This window comes from Chionomys nivalis, chromosome X (assembly GCF_950005125.1).
Source record: "Chionomys nivalis chromosome X, mChiNiv1.1, whole genome shotgun sequence".
NCBI lineage: Eukaryota > Metazoa > Chordata > Mammalia > Rodentia > Cricetidae > Chionomys > Chionomys nivalis.
Window position 1 is genome coordinate 21,185,403 of NC_080112.1, and position 24,974 is coordinate 21,210,376.

The 24,974-nt window shown below is 46.7% G+C and overlaps 1 protein-coding gene across 2 annotated transcripts in view; it reads right to left on the reverse strand.

The window, feature by feature from the left end:
- Window positions 1–24,974, reverse strand: part of Fgd1 (FYVE, RhoGEF and PH domain containing 1) — a 40,975-nt gene that overhangs the window by 6,775 nt on the left and 9,226 nt on the right. For both annotated transcript variants that reach the window (XM_057759209.1, XM_057759208.1), the window contains exons 2-12: window positions 14,234–14,407; window positions 13,526–13,703; window positions 12,955–13,399; window positions 11,415–11,504; window positions 10,594–10,742; window positions 8,178–8,334; window positions 7,952–8,090; window positions 2,265–2,323; window positions 1,967–2,113; window positions 1,375–1,467; window positions 1,149–1,228 (exon numbers count right to left, since the gene is read on the reverse strand). In XM_057759209.1, the coding sequence (XP_057615192.1) occupies window positions 1,149–1,228; window positions 1,375–1,467; window positions 1,967–2,113; window positions 2,265–2,323; window positions 7,952–8,090; window positions 8,178–8,334; window positions 10,594–10,742; window positions 11,415–11,504; window positions 12,955–13,399; window positions 13,526–13,703; window positions 14,234–14,407 (1,711 nt within the window). The remainder of the gene's footprint in view (window positions 1–1,148; window positions 1,229–1,374; window positions 1,468–1,966; window positions 2,114–2,264; window positions 2,324–7,951; window positions 8,091–8,177; window positions 8,335–10,593; window positions 10,743–11,414; window positions 11,505–12,954; window positions 13,400–13,525; window positions 13,704–14,233; window positions 14,408–24,974) is intronic.

Here is a 24,974-nt window from a genome sequence, read left to right on the forward strand (position 1 = left end):
CAGAGGCAGGCGGATCTCTGTGAGTTTGAGGTCAGCCTGGTCTACAAGAGCTAGTTCCAGGACAGGCTCCAAAACTACAGAGAAACCCTGTCTCGAAAAACAAAACAAAACAAAAAATCAAAATAGACCTTTAAAAAAAGCTGGGTAGTGGTGGCACATGCCTTTAATCCCATCACTCAGGAAGGCAGAGGTAGGCAGATCTCTGTGAGTTAGAGACCACTCTGATCTACAAAGCAAGTTCCAGGACAGCCAATGCTACAAAGAAATCCTGTCATGAAAAAACAAAAATGTGGCTGGGCGGTGGTGGCAAACGCCTTTAATCGGGAGGCAGAGGCAGGCAGATCTCTGTGAGTTCGAGGCCAGCCTGGTCTACAAGAGCTAGTTCCAGGACAGGCTCCAAAAGCTACAGAGAAACCCTGTTTCGAAAAAACCAAGAAAAGAAAAAGAAAAAACAAAAATGTTTAAGAAATTTGGTATGTGGCTCACACCAGTAATTTGAACACCTTGGAGACTTGGGCCTCAGCAAAGTTCTCTTGGTCTCTCAGAGCTTCAAGACCCAACTACTGTGTCTCTTTACCCTTCTCCCTTCTGCCTCCATGCAGTCCTCATCAGTCACCTCTCCCTCTGTGTAACCTATCAGAAAAGAGCCATGTACCGATGTGTATTCACCTCCAGCCCTGATCACGACCTTGTTACACACTTCACCTGGGCTCTCCGAAAGCTGTATGGACAGTGGTTAGGAGTCTATGTGCCAGGCTGAGGTAGCCTAAGCTCTAATTTCAGCTCTGATCCTTGCTAGCTAGATCTAGGGCAAGGTGCCTTAATTTCTTCAGCCTTAAAACGGACTGATGGTGTAGCCAGGTGTGGTGATAGCCATGTGCAATTTTGTTATTCATGATAGAGCTAAGTAACCCACTCTACGCTGCTTGTTCATTCTCCAAATGCTTTGTTAACAGAAGTGCAACCTTTTCCTATATCATGCATCTTGGTGTGTAGTCTTCAGGGACTCACGCATAGCTGAAGAGCAAGTCCACATCTCTGGGGAAAGGTGCTCACTCTTTCTCTGGAAAGCACTCTAGGTTTGGAATGGCTCAGCAGAACTGAAGTAAAGAGTGAGCTGGAGGGAAGGTATAGGCAAGGACAGGTACCTGGCCTGGAGTTCCAGAGAGCGCTGCTTTCCTGACACCAGGAAGGTCCGAGGCATGTTGAGGTTGGAGCTCTCCTTTAGCTGTACAGAAGAGGAAAGCATCATGGTGAAGCCTACAGAGCTCCACAAGGCCCTGCACACATACACACACAGACTGGGGTCAAAGTAAACATGGTCTTCCCAATGCCCTGCCCCCACATTTCCATTCCTCACTTCATGGCACTCACCTCCATGCCATCTACATCAATGCGTGCCCGCACGCTAAACTTCTGGCCAAGGAGCCGCAGCCTGGGCACGCAGTAAAGGAGGCGGTCGTTGAACTAGGAAGGAAAAGATTTGGGATGCATGTGCAGGGGCTTAGTGTGGATGGTGAGTCTCCCCACCCTCGTACAACTGCTAAGGATCTAATCTAAGGCAACAAATGGAGGATTTCGAGTAGGAAAAGTCATGGGAATCACTTCCTAGTGGGCAATCTTGGCCAAATCACATCTAAATTGTAGTTACAGAATCTATAAAAACAAACAAAAAAAAATCTAGCTCACATAGAATTCAATGGAAGAAAGGATAGCCGGCTAGAGGCTTTTTTTTTTTTTTTTTTTTTTGAGACAGGGTTTCTCTGTAGTTTTGCAGCCTGTCCTAGAACTCGCTCTGTAGACAAGGTTGGCCTCACAGAGATCCGCCTGCCTCTGCCTCCCTAGTGTTGGGATTAAAGGTGTGCACCACCACCACCCGGCTAGAGGTCTATTCTTGAATGACTACCAGGGCATCTATGTATTAACAGAGAACATGCCCACCCACAAGCCCACACCTGGCACTTACTAATATGAGGTATCGGTCTTGAGTGGTCCCATTCTTTGCTGACAGCTTAAGTATATGGCCTTCTTTTATGAGCTCTTTGGTGGGACTGACAATGTCCTCCTCACCCCCTAGCAGCTCATAGACCTTCAGCAGCTTGTGCATTCGTTCCTGGCAATGAGTAAGAGGTAAAGCTTGGGGTGGACAACACCTCCCCTTCAGTGTGATCAAGTCACAAACTCACCGTACCACCCCCCCATCCCAGGACAGAGCTACCACAGGGGGATGGACAAGGAAGGACAGGGCTAGAGGGGCCACTTACCATTTTTCGGATGGCAGCATTGGAGTGCTCCGCTGCTGTGGCTATCAGCTCCAAAGACTCTAAGGCACAGAGAAGCATGGTCAGCGGGGAGGCAGTAGAGAGGGAGCTCTGGGGGACTTCACCTCTCCATGAATATCTCCTCCGGCCTGACTACACTCTCCCTTTCCCAGCAAATGCTAGCCTCAAAAGACACGCCATACAGCCACGCCATTTCAAATCAGAAACTGTCCAGACTAACATTACAATAGTAGAAATATTGAATAGTTGGCAGCCAATAAAATGTAAGTTTGGTAAAATTATTATGACCATTAGCTGGCAGGAAACCTGGTCGTGTTTGGACAGTTGTTTCTGGCTATTGGGACTACGGATAGTTCTTGTTTGTTTTATCTGCTTTTTTTTTTTTTTTGAGACAGAATCTTGCCATATTCCCCTGGGTGATCTCAAAACAAAACAACCACAGCAGCAGCAGCAGCAGCAGCAACCAAAGATTAAAATAAAGAGGGCTGGGGATGCAGTTCAGTTGGTGGAGTATGTGCCTAGCTTGGGCAAGACCCTGGGTCCAGCCTTAGCACCACATAAACTGGGTGTGCTGGTACCTGCCTGTCATCTTAGCACCCAAGAGGCAGAGGCAGTAGGATCAGAAATTCAAGGTCATCCTTAGGTACACAGCGAGTGTGAGGTCTGCCTACCTCTCTCTGTCTCTTTCTCTCTCTCTCTCACACACACACACACACACACACAGAGAGAGAGAGAGAGAGAGAGAGAGTAGACATATGTTCTATGCTCAAATATACTCTCACTGCAGTGGTGTTTTAACAACACCAAACCTAAAACAAAAATGTCCAAGCATAGGCGCCCAGTTACATGACTTACGGCACTCTCATACACTAGACCACCAGTCTTTCCTGATGATACTTGTGTAGTTTTTAATAAGGGAAATGTTCAGAGTGCTTTAAGACTACAAACTTGAATATTAGAAAATGATCTAATTCTTGCAAATACATCTAAAAAGAATGTATGCCTAAACAGTCATTATGGGGCTCAGGTCAGAGCTAGCTTCTTGGCCCCCTCTTGTTGTCTTCTTTTTTGTAATTTCCATATTTCCTATCGTGACCAGGTGCTATCATGAAAAAAATAAGATGAATCTCCATAAGCCTCCACAAGTTAAACAAATCCTGCCTCAGCTTACGGTCTGGCTGCAGCTTCATGGTCCCCACTCTACATAGTCGATTTCCTACTCAGAAATTTATGCCTGGACTGGAGAAGCACATGTCCACATGGATGGCAAACCAAGCCCTGTTTCCTAAGATGAGCACATTCTGGTACTTAAGCGGATCTGTGGCCAGTGCTCTAGTTCAGGTCTCCATATGCCTTTCAGGTGCTAGGCCTTTCTCCAACTCTTCTTCAACCCTGGCAGCCATAAGGAGCTTTTTAGCACACAGTTTACGGTTTCCCCTCTGCTTAAATATGTCCATGCTTCACTCTGTGCCAGCACTGAGAAGACCCAGTGATTCTGTTTAGCCTTCAAAGCCCTTGGCGGCTGCTTCTATTGACCGCCGTGGCTTCCTCCCTACACATGCACCTCCCTCAACATGTCCTATCTTGCTTTATCTGGTCAACAGCCAGTCTTCTGGATTCAGCTCACCATATCTAGCAGCCTTCCGTAAGTTCCGAGGATGAGTTAGGACACTGTCGGCTCCTTCTGTCTCACTAGCATACCGTGCTCATCGCTCACTGCATCTGGTCCCTCAGTACACAAGACACTTCCGAGGACAGGGCTGAGAGTTCCCACTACCTTCCTCAGGGATTCCAAACAGGTGTTTAGTATAAATTAGTTCCTCCAAGACAGAGAACCTCAGAAGACAGGTGTTACTATGCTCCATTTAGCCGAGGACGGAACTGAGACTCAGAGAGGTAGTTGTCTAACTGGGAGGGCAGTTGCCACCAAAGCTGCTTTTCTCCTATATATGCTGCACCTTTCATACCCTAGTAGAACCCAAAAGGATGAGAAGTGGCTGGGCTGAGATCGTGTTTGCTGTCAGGACATGTCTAATGATATACCATACAGGAAACAGATCAGCCTTACTGGGAGTCCCATGTGTCTGCCACTGTCTGGGAGTTTAATATGGGGATGTTAGTCTAAAGTTAGAAGCTTTAGTGGGGCCCAGGCTGGGCTTGGCAGTCTGGAGTCTCACTCAGTGTAGAGTTCAGTCTTGGGATTAGTGTAAGTAGGTAGCCCAGGGCAGCAGTCCCAAGCAGGCAGTTTGGGAATTGAGTCCAGGCTCTGGAGTTTAGTCTGGGATTTAAAAGTAGGTGAGTCAATCAGCAGAACCAGAAAGATGATTCAGTGGGGCTCAGCTTATGGGTTTTACTTTGACACATAAAATATAAGGGAGTTCAGCATAGGATCTTGGGCTGGGGAGGACAAATCTTACCTGGCTCTCAGTCAGAGGCCCTCACTCAAAGCAGCTCTGAAAACCAACCTACGAAGCTTGTTTCTGTGTGTCGTGGGAGGGGAGAGGCTCACATTTGCAGCTAATATAGGGAACACTGAGATTTGTTCTAGAGACTCAGACAAGGTTGAGGCTGTACAAAACAGGGAAATGAAGTCAATACACTCAACCTGGTGGCTAATGCAGTACAGATGACATTAACCATAAAAAATCGCTAATGTTTATTGAGTCTCTGCCTTGTGCCACGGACTGTGCTCAAAGTTTTAACTCGATGATCTCATTTAGCAATTCTATGGAGGTAGGCAACCTTATCATTCCTATTGTGAGAAAATCTGCCTACCTCTGCCTCCTAAGTACTGGGACTAAAGGCATGTGCCACCACGTCCAGCTGGGTTTAGGGTTTTTTGTTTGAAGTATTAGAGATTAAACCTGGGGCCTCACACATGCTAGGCAAATGCTCCACTGCCAAGTTACAGGCTTACCCCTACTTTTTTCCTTACTAAGTTTAAGCTCCCCAGGTTGGCTTTGGATTTACCTTGCAGCCTAGGTAGTCAATCCTCCTGCCTTGCCTTCCAGAGTAGCTAAGATTACAGACATGTGCCACTGTGGTACCTGGCCTAGAAGGCACGTTTTTTGGTTGTTTGTTTGTTTTGTTTTTCAAGACAGGGTTTCTCTGTGTAACTGCTCTGGTTGTCCTGTAACTCTCTTTGTGGACCAAGCAAACTCACACCTGCCTATACCTCCCAAGTATCAGGATTAAATGCATGTACCACCACTGCCCAGCTGGAAAGCACTTTCTTGGGGTTTAGGGGATTTTTAAAATAAAAATAAATAAATTTATTTTTATTTTATGTGCATTCATGTTTTGCTTGCACATATGTCTATGTGTGAGTGTTAGATCTTGGAGTTACAGACAGTTTTTAGCTGCCATGTGGTTGCTGGGAATTGAACCCAGATCCTCTGGAAGAGCAGTCAATGCTCTTAACTGCTAAGCCATCTCTCCAGCCCTGAGGTTTAGGTTTTATGGCTTACTATGGCACCTCAGTGTTGCTCTTGAGAGAAGAGTATGGTATTTTAGTACGCAGCTATCTATTTGCAGAGCTTAGTTACCAAGCTTTCTATTCAGAGGTCCAGCCTGGGTAGCAAAGTACCCTCATCTGGTTGGGTAAAGGGTCTGGGAAGTGTACATAGCACAGAACACAACTGTTGTCTCCTGATCCCTGTGACATGTCTATTTTCTGTTTTCTTGCTCCCTTTCAGGCTGCTTCTTCATCTCCTTTGTTGATCCCACCTCCCTGAGCTTTGAAGCTTGGCCTCCCATTTTCCCTTCAATTTATATTCCATTCCCTTTGGCAAGTCCCACTTGCACCATGGCTTTGAATACTAACTATGGACCAATGGTATTCAAATCCTTCCATGGCCTTCTAGACTCATCTGACTAACCTGGCAGCTCACCAAACAGTCTATCTCAAGAACTATCTATCATTCAGACAGCTCTCATGATGCAGCCTAAGTTGGCCTCAAACTCACAATCCTCCTGCCTCTGCTTCCCAGTTAGATCAACACACTCAGCAAGAACTATCACTCTTTTTTATGATTTATTTTTTAATTTTGTGTGCATGTGTATATGTAAGTGCCCATGGAGCCCAGAAGAGGGCATCTCATCCGCCTGGAGCTAGAGTTACCAGTGCTTGTGAGTTTCCTGGGTGTGGGCGCTAGAAATTGATCTTGGGTATATAAGGCGGTATATGCTCTTAACCACAAAGCTATCTCTCTAGCACCAAGGACCATCACTCTCAACTCTGCCAATTTCCATATCCATGGTATCCTAGACTTTTTAGCGCCTCTTCCAAATAGAATATATCCCAAATGGAGCCACTTCTCATTACTTCTGCTGCTACTATCTTCATCCAAGCTCTTTTTATAGATTTCCTGGCTCCTCTTACTCTTCAGTTAATCCTAACCATGACCTGCGCATGACTAGCCACTATACTCAGAAGAAACCATCCACCTCATCTCAGCCTCCAAAGCTCTGTGACACCAACCTCTTATAACTATTATTTTGCCCTCCCTTGTCATGCTCAGGTCACACTGGCCCTCTTGTTGTCACAGAGATACACCTACCTCTAGCAGCTTGCCCATCTCCCCCTGCTTTGGGAACTCTACATTGCTACTGCAGCTGCCTGGAACATTCCCCTCCCTTTGGCCCGTGGCAACTTTCTTGTTATTCAGGTTTGGGTTCAAGCATCTTCCCTGCACAGAAGTCACTCATTTAAAGTAGACTGCCCAGCTGCTCTTACATCACTCTCTTCCCCAAGTCACACTCAGCGCCTGGCAAATATATTCCTGCATACTTGTCAATTTTGTTTATTGCCATTTATTCAACTAGAATATACACTCCCTAAATCAAGGACCTCATCTCTTTGGCTCAGCTTCCCATTTCCAGTGCCTAAAACAGTACACAAACACTTAGCTGTCATGTTAATGGTATATAAACGAAAATTTGAGTTTAAGAAAGAAAAAGTGGGCTAGACTCAAGAGCTCTCTGTGGGGGTCTGGCCCTGTACAGATGGGGTGAAAGGAATCTAATGGTTCAGTGAATGAAGACTGACTCTGAGGAAGATCCAAACCTGAGAGGCAGAAAATCCGGGGACGCCAAGTCTGGAACAATCAGACTAGAAAGACAATTATTGGGCTTCTGGTCAGCCTTGAAATTCCTTAAGGAGGTTCATTCTTGGGAATGGCCAGTGGGCCAGCAGTGGAGTGCTATCTCTGGCAGATGGAACAATAGAAGTCTCACTCGATGGGGCTTTGACTGGGGAGCTGACACACGGAGAATTTAAACGGGCTTGGCTTGAAGGAGTCGGGCTAGGCTCTTTCATTATTCCAATACAACTTCATTCTGAGATGAATCTTGAGTTTAGTCTCAGGAATGCATGGCCTCCTGAAGGATCGTACTGAACATGCCCCTTAAGACTATATAGTTCTAGTCAGAAGCTTCCTAACTGGAGTTTTTCTAGGTAACAAGGGAGGGTAATGAACTTGTAGGTTCTTGGGGGTTGAAATCTTCCCACAGAGCCTCAATGTAGGCCCTTCAGTTTAGAGATTCTATTCTAGGATTGAATTATACAACCTTGGAAGTCCAACCCTGTGAATGAAACGTGGAGTCCAGCCTCAGATGTCTGGCCAGCTGCCAGTGTGGGGAAGCAGGGAAGGCTTAGGCCACACACTCACTCTGGGCATCCTTGCTGTCCGGGGAGCCATGAGGCAGCTTCAACAGATAGTCCTTGAGAAGAAGCTCATAGCGGGGGATGCGTTGCACGGGCTCCAGCATGTGGTGCTGCAAGGTCAGGTTGCCGCAGGCTTCCTCCTTCTGTGACAGAAGCACGAAAGCTCAGGGCTGGCTAAAGGCCTCCCCCAGGTCCCTGTGGACCTTTTCTCCTGTAGCTTCAACTCTTACCTGCACTTCATGGATGATGACTTTAAACTGTGTGGAGCGCTCTGTCCATGTGTTGACCAGCTCTACTGCCCGGTCAAAGTTCTTCACATACTCGCCATACATCTTGAGAAAGGGTGCCAACTTCTGCAGGATGTCACCAATGCGTGGGTAGCGGTCCCTAGAGTAGAAGCAGGGGCTGACATGGTCCTGCTGATCCTCCCACAAGTCTCCAGCCTCAGGAAGAAAGCCATTTTTCAACTGGCTTACTTCTCTGGAAATGCTGCTTATATTACAGGCCAGTGAGGCTGAGAGTCTCAGTTTGATCCTTAGCCTAATTGTCCTGCCTAAGCACCAGAAACTATACCACCCTGGAACACTTACTCTTGCCATACTGTAAGGCCACTGATCATTGATTTGTGCCCAGTCTTGAGCTGGGTAGTGCCAGGGACACGGTGCTGAGCCATACCCAGTAAAACCCTGAGAACTTTACTGTCTTGTAGGGTAACAAGGTCTTGTTGAACTCTTGTTGGCCACAGTGCGATGTGGCAGACAAAGCAGATTTCAGGTCACAGGATGGATGGTAAGGGATGTGTGGGAATTAGGCTTTATGCTAGCCCTCTGCAGTCACAGTTTTGTAAGAGAGGCATACTTTATCCTGTGAGTGGAGGGAACGTGGAAACTATTTTAAGCAGACGGTGGCACGGCCTGCTTGTTGCTGGGAAGACCATTCAAGCAGGTGGTGCAGACACTATAGTCTAGATTGGAAGAGGAGAACCTGAAGGTCAGTCAGTCCCTAAACCTTGCTCTTCTCCCTTGGACATTCACTTCTCCTCAATTCATTACTTTACTCCTAGGCTAGGGTCCATCCATGTGTCTGCATCCCTAGTCTCCCATTCTCACCTTTACCATGGCACTGATAAGAACAGCAGCTCAGGCCAGACATGGTACCCACACCTTTAATCCTAGCACTTGGAAGACAAAGGCAGGTGGATCTTTGTGAGATCTATGCCAGCCTGATCTACTTAGTGAAACCCTGTCTCAAAACAGAACAAAAGAACAGCAGCTCATAATACTTAAACACTTACATGCCAATATTTTTTAATCTCTCAACATGTATTATTAAGACATTTAATTCTTAAAAATAATCCTACAAGGTAGGCCATTATTATTGTCCCCATTTTAAAGATGAGGTGAACTTGAGTACAGCTCAGTGGTGAAGCACTTGCCTAGCCTGTGTAAGGCCTTCAGTTTAATCCTTAACACTACAAAAAAAAAATACATATATGAATAAAGATGAGGAAATCAAGGTATAACAACTTAAGAAACTTGCTTAAATTTAGCAAGTAACAGAGGCACAATTTGAACCTAGTCATTTTATCTTTTATTTGTTTGTTTTTTTCAAGACAGGGTTTCTCTGTGTAGCCCTGGCTGTCCTGGAACTCACTCTGTAGACCAGGCTGGCTTTGAACTCAGAAATCCACCTGCCTCTATCTCCCAAGTGCTGGGACTAAAGGCTTACACCACCATGCATGGCTCATTATAGCTCTTAAACTCACTTTTTTTTTTTAAGATGGAGTCTCACTATGTAGTCTAGGTTGGCCTCAAATTCACAGATCTGACAAAGATTCCCTAGTGCTAGAATTATAGGCATACAACACCATAACAACTAAATCCCAACACTCATTTTTGTCTTAAATTTCATGATGATGATGATGATGAGTGTGTGTATATGTGAGAGAGAGAGAAACAATGTGGGCACACACAGCATGTGTGTGGGTGTCAAAGGACAACTTGATGGAGTCATTTCTTTCTTTCCATCTTTACATGGGTTCCAGGGATTGAGCTCAGGTTGCCAGCAGCAAGTACTTCTACCAATTGAGCCATATCATACTCTTAAGGGCCCTGCTATTCTGTTGTAGCATTCTAGGTCCTGACCTATGTTCCACATTAGATTGTGAGGGCCTAGAAGGCAAGAGGCTGGGCCTCTTGCACAGAAAAGAAGGTAGGTAAGAATGAACTTATTTTCCCAGGGTGGGGGTAGCATATGCCTTTAATGCCAGCACTTGGGAGGCAGAAGCAGGAAGATCTCTGTGAGTTCAAGGCCAGCCTGATCTACAGAGTGAGTTCCAGGACAGCCAGGGTTATGCAGAGAAACCCTGTCTTGAAAAAACAAACAAAAGATAAAATGACTAGGTTCAAATTCTGCCTGTTCCAGGACATTCAGGCCTACACACTGAGAAACTCTATATAAAAACATGCCCACACCAAAAAACCTTATTTTCATGATGTCGGGGATGGAATTCATGGCCTTGCATAGTCTAGGCAAGAATTCTGCCACTGAGCTACATCCCAGGCCAGGAATGAAATCCTATGTATACATCTGGGCTTAGCATGCAAGTTGATGCCAGAATAAGCAAACTGGCTCTGGAGCCCTCACCATTCCTCCATACGCTTCTCTAGCTCAGGCAGCAGGAACTGCTGGTGGAAGCAATAGATGGAGCAGATGTTAGAGAAGATGCCGTGGACAACATCAGCAGGAAAGGAACTGCGATTCCGAGCCTCTTCCAGCAGCCGGGCACAAAACACCTGTGGAGAACGGCAGCCGTGCTCAGCCCACCTGAAACTAGAGCTCAGCTGGAAAGGGCAGCTTGCAGGTAAGGGCAGGATTTGTGGGCAGCTTTGTGCATTTCTGAGATCAGTACTGGTCTTGAGATGGAGAAGAATGGGAATGGAGAGAAGTGCAGGTCACCAAGATTAGGACCTGGAGTTAGGGACTGAAACGATGCCAGGTTAGGACCTGGAGGAAGGTCAGAAGCCAATCCAGGTTCAGAGAGAGAGGTGGAAATAGATCCCTTTATTTCAACAAATATTTATGGTGTCTAGTGTGTAAAGCACTGTCCTGGAGGCTAGGACAGAACTGTGGGGGAAAAAAGACCCGTACCCTCAGGGATTCTAGTGGATGCGGGGTCAAGAAGAGAGTCAAGAGTTAAAATGAGGTCCATGGGGAGGGGGTAAATTCAAGATGCGGGCAAGAGTAAGCAGGGTCAGAGTCACAATCACAGGGCTGGTACACATCTGTTAAGAGTTAGGAGTGAGGATTAAACTTGTGAACAGAATCAAAACTGGCTTCAAGGTCAGCCAGACCTTGCCACTTCTGGATCTGATCCTTATGGTGAAGTTAAATGCCCTACCATTTCCTCAGTGGAAGCTACCTCCTACCACATCCTGGGGCCCTGGAACCCCAGAGGGATCATTCACCTGGTCCAGGAGATGGAGCCTGGAAACATAGGCCTTCTCGGTTTGTAGAAGCTCATTGGCAATATGGAAGACCTTCTGCTGCACTGTCAGCTGAAAAGGAGAAGTGACCCTTGAAACATCATCTTTGCCCTAATCCCAGCTCCTTCTATCCATTTTTCTTCCCTCCTGCCTTCCCTTCCCCCCACTTATCTCACTCACTTAGCAGGTTATTGCTATGTACCTCAGGGTGCCCTCAAACTCTTGAACTGAAGTGACCCTCCCACGTCAGTTCCTCAGTAGCTGGACTATAGGCAATGCCATTATGCCTGGCTCCCCTTACAGAGTACACATGATGCTCTTACCTTAGCACCACACCCTGAGATAACCCCAAACTGATTCATAAAGCTTCCTGTAGCTTCATCCCTGACTCCTAGTCACTCAATTCTGAAGACATGAAGTCCCGCACATACCCATTCATTTGCTTTCTCCACTCACTGAGCATAGTTTGGTGGTTAAACAGAGAACTAGAAAGTCCAACTTCCTGGATTCAAATCCCAGTCTACCATTCACTTGCATGCGTAAGTTGTCTGATTACTTCTGATTTAGGAGTCCCATTACAAGGACAGATAATAACAAAGCCTATGTCCATTTGTAATGGAGACGATTTCATTTATTTTAATTTAATTATTACAATATTAGGGATTAAACCTGGGGCCTCATGAATGCTAGGCAAATGCTCTACACTAAGCTACACTCCCAATCCTAAAAATTTCCTATAAATAAAAACAGAACAGACTGCAGATTCCAGTCTCTAAATATCAGCTATTTATTCGCTCATTGAGTTCGCTGTCAGCAAAGGCTTGCTGAGTATGTGGGCTGTGAAAAAGGCACAGAAATACAAAAATGGCTAAGATTATGCCTGTTGGCTCACTTTCTTGTTTGCAGGCTACACGCTTGCTGAGCATTGTTTCATCTCAGCACTCCCTGGCCCCATACTTGAGCTTGGTTCTGGCAAAGCAGGTATTCTGGTTGAGATTTTCCTTGCATGCAAGGACACCTTCTGAAGCAGCATTAGAGAGACAGGGCGTGGAAAGGGTTCCTAACTACCAAGTGCTGCAGGCCCCACTAGGCTCTGGCTCTGTGCCCCTCCTCCAGTTGCTAAGGAGTCTCTCTGGTATGAGAGAGTTTCTGTCATACAAACAAGGAAATTGAGGCTTGTAGTGAAGAGTGGAAAGGGAAGAAGAGACGCCCCCAAGTGTCACATAGCTATGGGTCATGAAAAAAACTGAGGTCCATTAGTGGTTCTCTGATGAAAGTGAAACCACCTTCCTAACGAGCATTGAGAATGAGGCATGGCCATTTTGGTGGTCACAGTCATTTGGAAGAGGAGCAGGGTTTTGCTGCTGGTCCTCCACACTGGGAAAGCATGGGTGCCAAGTAGACTAAATGGAAGCAATGCCCTGTTTTGAGAAATACCAGGCTGGGGGAAGAACTAAGCACAGATGCCAGGCTCTTGCTTTCTCTGCATAGTCCTCCCTCTTGAATAACATTAGGTCAGTACCTCCACAGACTCCTGTCTCTCCAGTGGGGGCACTGGAATTTCTCTTTCCTTCTCCTCCTCCTCTTCTTCCTCTTCGTCTTCCTCTTCCAGGTCACTGTCAACTTCCTGGGAGCCAGGCCGGTGGGGGTCGGCCAAAGCAACTGGCATACTAGCCAGGGCAGGGGGCCCAGGACAGAGGCTGTGGCTGGAGGGCCCGTCATCACTGACGAAGCAGGTCTCTTCGCTGTTGGATGGCGAGCTGATGCTGTCAATGCCGCTGTCCCGGTTAGGTACCTTCTCACCATCCCGGGGCCCAGGAGCCAGCAGGAACAGGCAGCGAGAAGCCTCACCCTCAGGGAGCTGGGACACTGTTGGCTGCGGGGGTGGCTGTGGCAACATGGCTGGCTCTGGGGGAACTGGGCAGGGGCCAGGGGCTGGCCTATCCGAGGCGACAATCACAGGCTCTCTGAGGTGGGTGATGGACACACATGGAGGCAGGGTATGAGCTTGACCAAGAAGCCTCTCCTACAACTATCCCTTCCTGTCCCAGATCCACCCTTTGTTCAGAGGGTCCTCTAGGGATCGGACTCACCTTTCAAACTTCTCAATCAATGAGGACACTGCCGCAGAACTGCTGCTGGCCTCAGTTCTTGGGGCTAGACCCTTGGCCACTCTAGGGTCTGCAGGCAGAGGGCGTGACGGTGGCGGAGGAATGGGCTCAGGTGGAGGAAGCATCCGGGGCATCTGCAAGTAGCTGGGCTTTGGGGGGACTGGAGTGGTAGATGGGAAAGAAAGGAGAGAGATCATAGGGCTGGTTAGCATAGCCAGGCTATACCTAATTTCACAAACCACAGAATCTTCTGTTCTGTGCTAGAGATCAAACCCATGGCCCTGTGCATGCCAGGTGAACACTTTTCCATTGAGCTACATCCTCTGCCAATTTTGATTTGTTTAGCTGATCTTTTGAGACACTCTTACTATACAGCATTGCTTACCTGGTACTAATGGCACTAATAACAGCCCTGACTGCAATGATCGTGTCTCAACCTCCTAAGTGCTAGGAGTACAGGCAACTGCTGCCATCGCCCCCTCCCCCTTTGGCCTGAAGTAGGCAGAGCTGGACAAGGTGAAATCCCAGTAGGGTGTGTCAGCCACAGGCAACACCTTTCTGCCCATTAGATAGGTATCACTTGCTGCCCCTCGAGATAAGGGTACTTCCCTATTCTGCCATCTGTTAATTTCTCCTTTCCTTTTGTACACCTCTCTGGTGCATTTCTCTCCTCTTAATGGAAGCACTTACCCTGTGGCTTTGGGCCTGGTGCCCGCTTCAATGGTGAAGGACGTGGGCCAGGGGTTTCAGTGGGAGGGCCTGGATCTGAACGAAGCCGTTGGGGGCCTTCTGGATGAGGCTCAAGACTCTGGCCAGGGTCAAGGGACAAACTTTTAACCAGGATCCGGTTTCCCTGGTGCAGGCCTGTAGAAAGGGAGAAACTGGACGTGAAGTGACTGCTTTTACCCCAAGGGAAAATAGGAAGTAGCGTATTTTAGCAGGTATCTACGGTTAGGCTCCACTGAGCACTTTACTGGCCACAGTTTTGCCAGGAAGTCCTTCTCCCAGGCCTTAGAGAACCAGGCACAGGGTGGAGACTGCTATTTCATCAAGAAATAATAGTTCACTGGGATTAGCATATTGACTCCGTGGATGTTGATAGATAATTAAGGACTTAAACCAAACTCAGGAATTTAACCAGTTTGAGAGTAGAAGTAAGTACCCTGAAGTTTGTGTACATGCCCATGGCTCTGGTTTATTCAGCCATTCTTCATTCTGTTAGTTATTTTATTATTTTTGTTGTTTTGTTTTGTTTAGTTTTTTTTTTTCAAGACAGGGTTTCTCTGTGGTTTTGGAGCCTGTCCTGGAACTAGCTCTTGTAGACCAGGCTGGTCTCGAACTCCCAGAGATCCGCCTGCCTCTGCCTCCCGAGTGCTGGGATTAAAGGCGTGCGCCACCACCACCCGGTCAATTATTTTATTATTTTTGTTTGTTTTTGAGACATAGTCTCACTATGTAGTAATGCAGGCTGGATGCAAACTCATGACAATCTTGCTTCAGTCTCCCAAGTGCCAGAATTATAGGCATAAACTACCATTCTTGTCTTCTTAATCCCATTTCTTTTGTTTTGTTTTGTTTTTCGAGACAGGGTTTCACTGTAGCTTTGGAGCCTGTCCTGTAACTAGCTCTTGTAGACCAGACTGGCCTTGAACTCACAGAGATCTGCCTACCTTTGCCCCCCAAGTGCTGGGATTAAAGGTGTGCATCACCACCACCTGGATCTTCATCCCATTTCTGAAAGCCCTGAGAATATCTGAACTTTCTTGTCTAAAATTTTGTAGAGGTAAGTGTCTTTAAAATGATAAAACTGGTGCTGGGTGGTGGCGGCACACAATTTTAATCCCAGTACCCAGGAGGCAGAGGCAGGAGGATCTCTGTGAGTTTGAGGCCAGCCTGGTCTACAAGAGTGAGTTCCAGGACAGGTAGGGCTACATAGGGAAACCCTGTCTCGAAAAAAAAAAAAATGATAAAACTGGGAACTAGGGAATCAGCTCAGTGATGGACCATTTGTTTAGCATTTGCAAGGCCTGGGTTCCAGACCCATTGCACATGCGTGTCATAAGCAAATATTTTGCTTCTTTAAAATCTCAGAGTCCAACCAATTTGTTTTACTTTCCTCTACTTCCACATCCACCTCACCCAACCCACCTCCAGTATCCAGGATGCAGGTACAAGAACAGCTTTAAAGCAGCCAAGTAGTTAGCTGGGCGTGGTGGTGCACACTTTTAATCCCAGCACTCAGGAGGCAGAGGCAAGGCAGATCTCTGTGAGTTCGAGGTCAGCCTGGTCTACAGAATGAGTTCCAGGACAGCTAGGACTACACAGAGAAACCCTGTCTTGAAAAAACAAACACAAAAAAGTAAGAAAGAAAAGCAGTAAGTAGCATATTCAGAAAAAGAGGAATCATTTTTTTACTTTCTCCTTCCTTAGCATAGGACCCCTAAGCTTATGGGGTTTGTTTGGGGCCCTGGAGAATATGATGATCACATTTATAAAGAAAGACTTAGGCTTGGGATACAATGATTGTATCTCACAAGTCACATGTCCCAAGCCAAAGAGTATAGGATTTGTATGGTTGTGGCTAGTAGGAGGCTGTGGGGTTGCCTTAGAGATGATAGGTAGGGATACAGAGGAGTGGGAAAGCCTTAGATGCCGGAATGAAGAGCTGCCCATCGTTTCTGCGGTGAAGGGGGACATGAAAAGCGCTGTGTGGGGAGAGATGCATGTGATCAGGAGCGAGGACTAGGGAGTGAGCACGAGGCGAGAGCTCCTGGAGCACCAGGCACAGTAGCACATGCCTAGTAAGCCCAGTACTTGGGAAGATGAAGAAGCTGAACAAGGACGGTGAGTTCAATGCCAGCCTGGGATACATACTGAAAACCCAACTGACACCAATCAAACAAGAGGCCCCACAGTACAAGTAGCACACATCTCAAGGATTTACCCTATGTCAGTCTCATGAGTGGGTCCACTAAGTCACAAAAGCACATGAAATTTACAGTGCTTTACACAACTGCCAGGTCACACAAACAAACATCCAAAACACATGTCTTCACTCTCCTGAAAGCTTGGGCCCACACTATTACATGGCCTAGCAGCTACACAGTCCTATGGAGTCGTCAATGATAAGGTCAAGCACAGTCAAAAGGCACACAACAAAGACACAATAGCAGTCCTATCATCTCACAGATCGCTTAACCACATGCCATCATATAACTTTATATAGCACTTTATATTACTCAAGCACAGTTTCACCAAGTTACAAAGGTGTGCCATTTACATTGCAGGATCTTGAAGTTTCGTATATATCATTACCGTGCCTTTAAATACCTACAAACATAGTTACAAGTATCATAGTTACCACATAGATCCATTATACCAGGTCAGAAAAAAAACACACATACAACATCAAAACAGCCTAAGGTCATAAGCCACTACATACCCAGAAACATGGACACAAGTCATATATACATTCCATAATTTACAAGGTCACATTCTTACAACAAACATGTCCACGGTATCTGAGGGTCCTAGCTCAGAGTTATACACAAATATAGTCACAAACACAGGACACTTGTCTCTTCCTGCTCTAAACAAAGGGTCACATGCTGTCTTCACACTGAGACACCCATACCCTTCCTTTCAAGGTCACACAGGCAGACAGTTGCAGGGGATTTTAGGTCTCTTAGTGTTGGAGGGACGCCAAGGGTTCTAGAGCAGCTTCCCTGAGCTCCTGGCCTCATCCTGGCTACAGACCGGCCAGGGGGCCATGGAACCTTCCCAGCCTGAGAGAACATGCGCTTTAGATCCTGGTCCCAGTGGGTTCCTTCTACCCTGTACCTGGCTTTGGGTGGTTTCCTCCTGTGCCTTCCCACCTGAGCAGGCAGGGCCGAGCCTGAGCAGAAAGAGTGTTCTTCTAACCTCTGGCCCAGTAGAGTGGCGTATCCTGCCCAGCTCAGCACATCTTGCTTGGCCCTGCCCTGTCCTCTCTCTGGGCATAGGGCTGAGGAGGATGAATCACCTGGAGGGTGGCACAGGTGTAGACACAGTTGCAAAGACACATGGCCAGAGAAAAAAATGATGATGGCCAGAGACCTACTGAACAAAGCCAAACATACTGCCATGGTGTGGGATATTGGATCACACTGTATGAAAGGTGCCTTCTGATTGGTTTAATAAAGAACTGAATGACCAATAGCTAGGGAGAGAATAGGCAAAACTTTTGGGGAGAGGAAGGGGAGATCAATCTAGGCAAGCAGGAGGCACCAGTGAGCCCTGAAGAAGTCAGATGTGCCATACTGTGGAAAAGTAAAGAGCCACATGGCAGAATTAAAAAAATATGGCCTAATTAAGTTCTGAGAGCTAGTTGGGGACAAGCCTAAGCTAAGGCCTAGCTTTCATAATTAATAATGAATCTCAGTGTTGTTATTTGTGAGCTGGGGGTCAAAGAGAAGACCAACTACACTGCCTCTGTAGATGTGCACAGGTGCCAGGGTCCCAGGGGCTCTCCAGCTGCTTCCCAGATCTCAAGGCCTCAAAGCAGGTAAGCTGCCGTGGGCAAGCCCTTCCCATCAGGTCAACAGCTGGGTGGCAGGGCTCTTGTGGGGCTTGTGTCCTTCTGTTCCCCTGCTGTTTCTCAGAGTGGGGTGGCCTATAAATCTCCATGGCTCTGCCCTGGCCATTCTCTCTCATGACCCGCCTGACCCTCACATGGGAGCTGCATTGGCTGCTTCTCCACTCTGTGCCTCCTCGTGGGCAGGCCTATAGAAGAGACAGCTGAATGAAATTTAGACTTAGGGATACCCTGGAGTCCTAGGTAAGGAAGGCAGTGATTTTCTGCCCAATTTCTTGTGCAGAGATGAAGACAAAGAAAGACGTGGTGACTAGCCCAAGGCCACACAACAAGGTAATAGCTGACTTTCATGAAGATGGCTTCTGGCCTGGGTTCTTTTCCTAACCCTGCTCTCCAAGCCCTAGGAGACATGAGAAAAGTATTAAGAAAAGCAGTGTGGCTACTGAAAGGGATACCCCTAACCCTGCCCTCAAGACAGCAGGGTTTCGGTTTAGGAGTCTGGGTATGGCCAAGGTAAGGTACCACCGAGGGCAAAAAGATTCAAGATCCCTGGGCTGGAGAGATGGCTCAGTGGTTAAGAGCATTGCCTGCTCTTCCAAAGGTCCTGAGTTCAATTCCCAGCAACCACATGGTGGCTCACAAACATCTGTAAAGAGGTCTGGCGCCCTCTTCTGGCCTGCAGACATACACACAGATAGAATATTGTATACATAATAAATATTTAAAAAAATATTCAAGATCCCTGTCTCCTACTTCCATAGACTTCTTCTCAGTTTCTCCGGTTTTCCCTCAGTGGTTCCCTTCATCCCAGGGTTAGCTCTTCTTGGTGGCCTCTTCTTACACAACCTAGTGGCAGAACTTTCCATAACTCCTTTCTACCCATGGGAAAATATAAACATCTTCACTAGGTCTCTGCGGCCCTTTATGGCCCTACTGAACTCTCTGGCATCCCTCAGTTTGCTTGAGTAAGCTGTTTCACGGCTGCTAGACTCTGCTGCTAGACTCTGCCCAGACAGAGAAAATCTCATTCCTGCCCTCAAGGGAGCTACTAGAGTAGGCCCACTTCCTCCTTTCTTAAAACCACAGTGTTTCCTACTTCCCCATCCGTCCCACCCACTGGTTTTCTCCAGACTAGTTTTCTTATGGTTGATAATTTACATTTGCTAACACACTCATGCCCACATCCACATCCCTATTAAGGCTCTCGACCAGCGCTGCTCCTTCCACCTTTGGTTCTACCAGAGACCCCACTGTTTCTCACACACATAAAGTTCTCATAAACCTTACAACACCCCATACCATATGCCAACCATGTACAGTCATCTAAGACTCAGAGAGAACCAGAGTCACCCCATGTATCCTAGCAGTGTGCAGTATGCTCGCACAACAAGCATTGTACAGCCATTACTGTACTCCCGTATCCCTTAGTAACAACAGGAAGCATACCATGAGCATCCTAGGAGTTGCCCACACACTCCCAAGCTCAGCTGTGAAAGTGGGGTAGATACTCTCTTGACCTCTTACGACCTCTAGGCCCTCAACTGGCTATAAGGGCAATGACTTTTTTTTTGCTGGTTTTTTTTTTGGTGCACATACATACGTGTATGTGTGTGTGTGCAACACACACTAGGAAAGAACTTTACCACTGAGATCTAGCTCCAAGAAATAGCAATACTGACCCTTACCCTTCAAGTTATACAACAAAAGAATAGTAATAAAAACAGCATGGTACTGGCATTGAGAACCCACATAAAAACCCACACTCCTACAGGTACCTGAATTTTTGACAAAGAGGCCAACAATAAACACTGGAGAAAAGACAAAATAGTCAGACTGGATAGAGTCATGTAGAAGAATGAAACCGGAACCTTATCTGCTGGCATGGATGTGAGGAAAGGGGAATATACTTATTCACTGATGGTGGGAGAGCAAACTAGTGAGGCCACTATGGAAATTACTATGGAGGTTCCTCGAAAACCTAAAAATAGATCAACCACATGATCCAGCTATACCACTCTTGGACACAGACCCAAAGGACTGCATAGCCTACTATATGCACCTGCTCACCCATGCTCATTGTTGCTGTAGTCACAATATCCAGGAAATGGAAGAAGCCTGGGTGTCCATCAACTGGTGAGTGAATAAAGAAAATGTAGTATATATTCCAGCTGTTAAGGAAAGTTTAATTCACGGATCAATGAATGGAGCTAGAAACAAACATTCTGAGTGAGATAACCCAGAACCAAAGACAAACATTAATGCTTTCTCTCACTTCTGAGTGTTTGCTTTGAATCTTCAGATATGTCTTATCTCATTTGGAGATGGTGGTCAGGAAATTAGTAAGAGGCGATGCAGCGGGCTTTCAATGGGAGACAGAACTCAGTGATATAAAGGGTTAAAGGGGGCTGGGCAGTGGTGGCACACACCTTTAATCCCAAAAGTTGAGAGGTAGAGGCAGGTTGGCAGGGCATGGGAGGGAATAATTCGACATGATATTGAACTGATTCCTAAATCCTTGTTGATATACCCACAGATTATTGTACCTATCAACCCTCATCAAAGAAGCATACACACACAGAGAGACAGATACAGAGATATTGTTGCAGTCCTGGAACTCACTCTGTAGACCAGGCTGGCCTCGAACCCACAGAGATCCACCTCCCTCTGCCTCCCGAGTGCTGGGATTAAAGGCGTGCGCCACCACCGCCTGGCAATGAATGTGACATATATATCACAACCCTTCCTCCCAAGGCTTAGGAACATTGTAATGTGGGGGGGGGGGAAAATATTTTAAGAGCTAGAGAAGAGCTGGGTGGTGGCGCATGCCTTTAATCCCAGCCACTAGGGAGGCAGAGGCAAGCGGATCTCTGTGAGTTTGAGGCCAGCCTGGTCTAAGGAGCTAGTTCCAGGACAGCCAGGGCTGTTTCACAGAGAAACCTTATCTCGAAAACAAAACAACAGAAGAAAACAAGAAAACAAGAAACAAGAAAAAAGAGCCAGAGGTAGTGAATAATGATAAGAAAACACTATTCCGAACACAGAAGGAAAGTTCTACTGTCTGCAAAAGACCTGCACAAGGTCAAGTCAGAAGTCAGATAAAATCCCAGCACGGGAGGGGAGGTGGGCACTAAGTCCCAGGTCCCACCTCAGGTGAATAGCTATCAGCAACTGATAGCTACCAGGAAAAGGAGAGTCTGTTTTCTTTTAGAGTGTAGTCACTGGTTGATCAACCAACCATGCTCCAGTGGAAGGCCACATAGCCAAGAATATATGGGCAGCACAAATTGGACTTGATGGGGTTAACCAAAAAGGACAGAAAGCTGGGTGAATAGGGAAGGAGGGTGGCTCTGGGAGGAGTCAGGGGAGAGGGGGGAGTATGAACAAAACACATTGTATAAAATCTGCAAAGAACAGAAAAAAATACCAAAATATTCAAAATATTGGTTTTGATTTAGGCATGTGCCTGTTTGGCAGGTGCCCTCAGGACATGTTTCTGGGTTTACATGGCATGGCAGTTCCAGCTTCTAGCTGAATTTGAGGACAAAGACTCCTCCTCTGGGCCATTCTCACTGGAACCTGACCCTGCTTCTCCCGCATCTCTTTCTGGAAAGTTCAGCTGCCAGCTCTCCCTCCTTCCCTGGCCAGCAGCATCCTGTCTCCCTTCTCCCAGCTGTAGCCTTGGCTTACTCTCAAGACAACTATTAGAGCTGCAGACTGGGCCTTGCTGTTAACTCTCTGATAACCTGGGACAAACAGCTCCACAGCTCTGGACTCATTTCCCCATACGTGAACTGGGGACGATACGTGTGCGCTGTTCCTGGTGAGAAACTGCTGAGAACTAGGGAGAGCAACAGACAGGTCCAGCAGTTGGTTCTCCTCAAGGATGATGCAAACACCTCTTAGTAGCTCCCCAAATTTTGTCTTTCCCAGCTAAGGGGTGCTGCCAGGGAACAGCTGGAATTTCTGAGGTTGGAGCTGGGCAGCAAAGAGAACAGAGGGAGTGGAGGAGAAAGAACAGCAAAAGGGAAACCAGGTCTGCAGAAGGAAGAGAGGCTCAGCTTGAGGGAGAAGGGAGAGGCTGAAGGCACAGCTGCCCCCAACTCCCCCCCCCCCCCGCTTCCCTCCCACCATGAATGGGCCTCAGCTCCACTGTCTCGAGCCACCTTCAAAGTAACACCGCATCCAGACCTTGCTTGGTCTAGCAGATGTTCACTTGGAAAAATGCAAGTACACGGCTCTATGAAATGTGTTCTCTACAGGAACCCCAAGGGGAATCCAGCAGTTCCTTCTCATTAGTCTACTTGTCTCCTGACTATAAGGTCCTGTAAAAAGTGGGGTGATTTCAATAGTGCAAAGATACTTTGAGAAAGTGGGAGCTTGTCTGGCAAGCAACGAGCTTCCTAAGGGCTGCACCCTCCTGCCAAACAGGTTTCTGTAAAAGGTCTCTTTGATTTTTTTTATTTTTGGTTTGTTTTTATGAGACAGGGTCTCATTAATATAGTCCAGGCTGGTTTAGAACTCATTGGGTACCCTTCGCTGACCTCAAACTCATGATAATTCCTCTGCCTCAGGCTTGCAAACACTGGGTTTAGAGTTGTATACAACCACCCTCCTTCAACTTTTTTATTTTTGAAGCAGGGTCTCATGTACCCCAGGCTAGCCTCAAACTTAAACAAGAACAAACTTGAACTCCTGATCTTCCCGCTTCTACCTCCTTGTTATTGTTTTTAAGGTTCCTCTGTAAAAGGAAGAATTTTGGTAAAATAGAAGAGATTTCTTCAAAGTGGAGGGATATTTTGTAAGTGAGTAGAGTTCTACAGAAGCCCGCTATAGAAGCCGGGTGGTGGTGCACTCCTTTAATCCCAGCACTCGGGAGACAGAGGCAGGCAGATCTCTGTGAGTTCGAGACCAGCCTGGTCTACAAGAGCTAGTTCCAGGACAGGCTCCAAAGCTACAGAGAAACCCTGTCTCAAAAAACAAAACAAAACAGAAACCTCTCAGTAAGTAAAAGACTGACAATGGAGAGAGCTTGTCCACAAAACACAGGAACTTCTTTCTCATAAAGGGAAGGGGATTTCTGTATTGTGGGTAGCCTTGTGTGGAGTGAGAGGCTTCTGCAGAGTAAGAGAGCATAAACTCAGAGGGACCAGTGGGAACGAGGTAACCCACCCACTACATGCCTCACAACGCTACAGACAAAATGCGCCCCTTCATTTTTACAGGAATAGTGCCCAGTATTTCAGAGCTTCCAATATTTCAAGAGTTCTATGTGGAATCCCGAATTTTAAGAGTGAGCGGGCTGCTAGGCAGTGTTGGCACACGCCTTTAATCCCAGCACTCGGGAGGCAGAGGCAGGCGGATCTCTGTTGAGTTTGAGGGCAGCCTGGTCTACAGAGTGAGTTCAAGAACAGCCAGCGCCATTACACAGAGAAACCCTGTCTTGGAAAAAAAGAAAAAAGCAAAAGAAGCGAGCAGGACAATTAAAACAAAAAGAGTGAAGGGCCAACTTGTGGGTTCTCCTATTAAGTAGTTATTTAGGCCTCTTATACTTTGCTGTTTATCTTTTTTAAAATTTGTTAATCTATCATCATCATCAGAGAGAGGGATCAAAGGACAACTCTGTGAAATAGTTCTCTCTTTCCACCGTTACATGGGTCCTTAGGCTTGAACTCACGTCAGCAGTGTTTACACAACAAGCTTTCAAGGCAGGTGTCTTTACCCACTAGAACACCTTGCCAGGCCTGCTGTTTACCCTATATTGATATGCTCTGGCCCTTGGGCAGCAGCTCTGAAGGCCCCTTTTCCTGTCCCTTGAAAGGGCCCAGCCTCTTCTGGGATGTAGAATGTCAAGGAAGCTATTTCATATATTTGTCAGGCAGTCCCTGAATTGAAATCTGCCTTTGAGAACTGAAATTCTTCATATAGAAATTATTCATATAGAATTCTCTAGAACATAAGCTGTCATTTTTTTTAAAGACAGGGTCTCTAACCTAGACTGACCTCAAAATCCTTATGTAGTCTGGAATCCCCTTAAATTTATGATCTTTCTGTCTCCATCAACAGAGTATATGTCTGACCTTGCAGCAGGGGCCTCTTCTTCCTCGGCCTTCTCAGCCTCTTCCTCCTCTTCCTCCTCCTCCTCCTGTTCTAGCAAGGTCTCAATTTGTAGCCTAGGCTAGCCTAGAACTCACTATATAGTGCCAGACTGGTCTGAGAATCCTAGTGATTCGACCTCCAGAGTGCTGGGATTACGGATATGACCAGCACGTGTGGTTTATGCTAGTCAAGTACACTAAGGAAACACACCACCAACGGAGGCACTCCCCACACACTAAGCTGTTGCTTTTCAATAGATGACATGAGGTATGGAAATCCAACTGCTTATTGAAGATTTATTCTAGGTCAGGCATTTTGGGTTGACACTTTCTTGTGGCATGCTCCATGAGCTATTAATTCCATTTTGTACATAATCAAACAGGTACAGCCAGGTGTGGTGGTGACACATGCCTTTAATCCCAACACTCAGAGAGGCAGAGGCAGGTGGCTGTGAGTTGAAGGCCAGCCTGTTCTATATAATGAGTACCAGGCCAGTCAAGGCTACACAGTGAGAACACGTCACAATTAAAAAAAATAACAGAAAAGGAAAAGGAAGGGAGAAAGGAAGAAGGGACGGAGGAAAGGAAGGAAGGAAGGAAACAAAAGGGAGGCATAAAGCAGCGAAGTAACTGACTTGAGCCTACACGGCTAGAATAACTGAGCTGCAATTGACTCTGAGCCTGTCTGCGTGTAGTCACAGGGCAGGTTCTGGGTGAAGTTGCTGAGCTGGGGAAGAAATCATACTTTGAAGGAGAAAGAAAA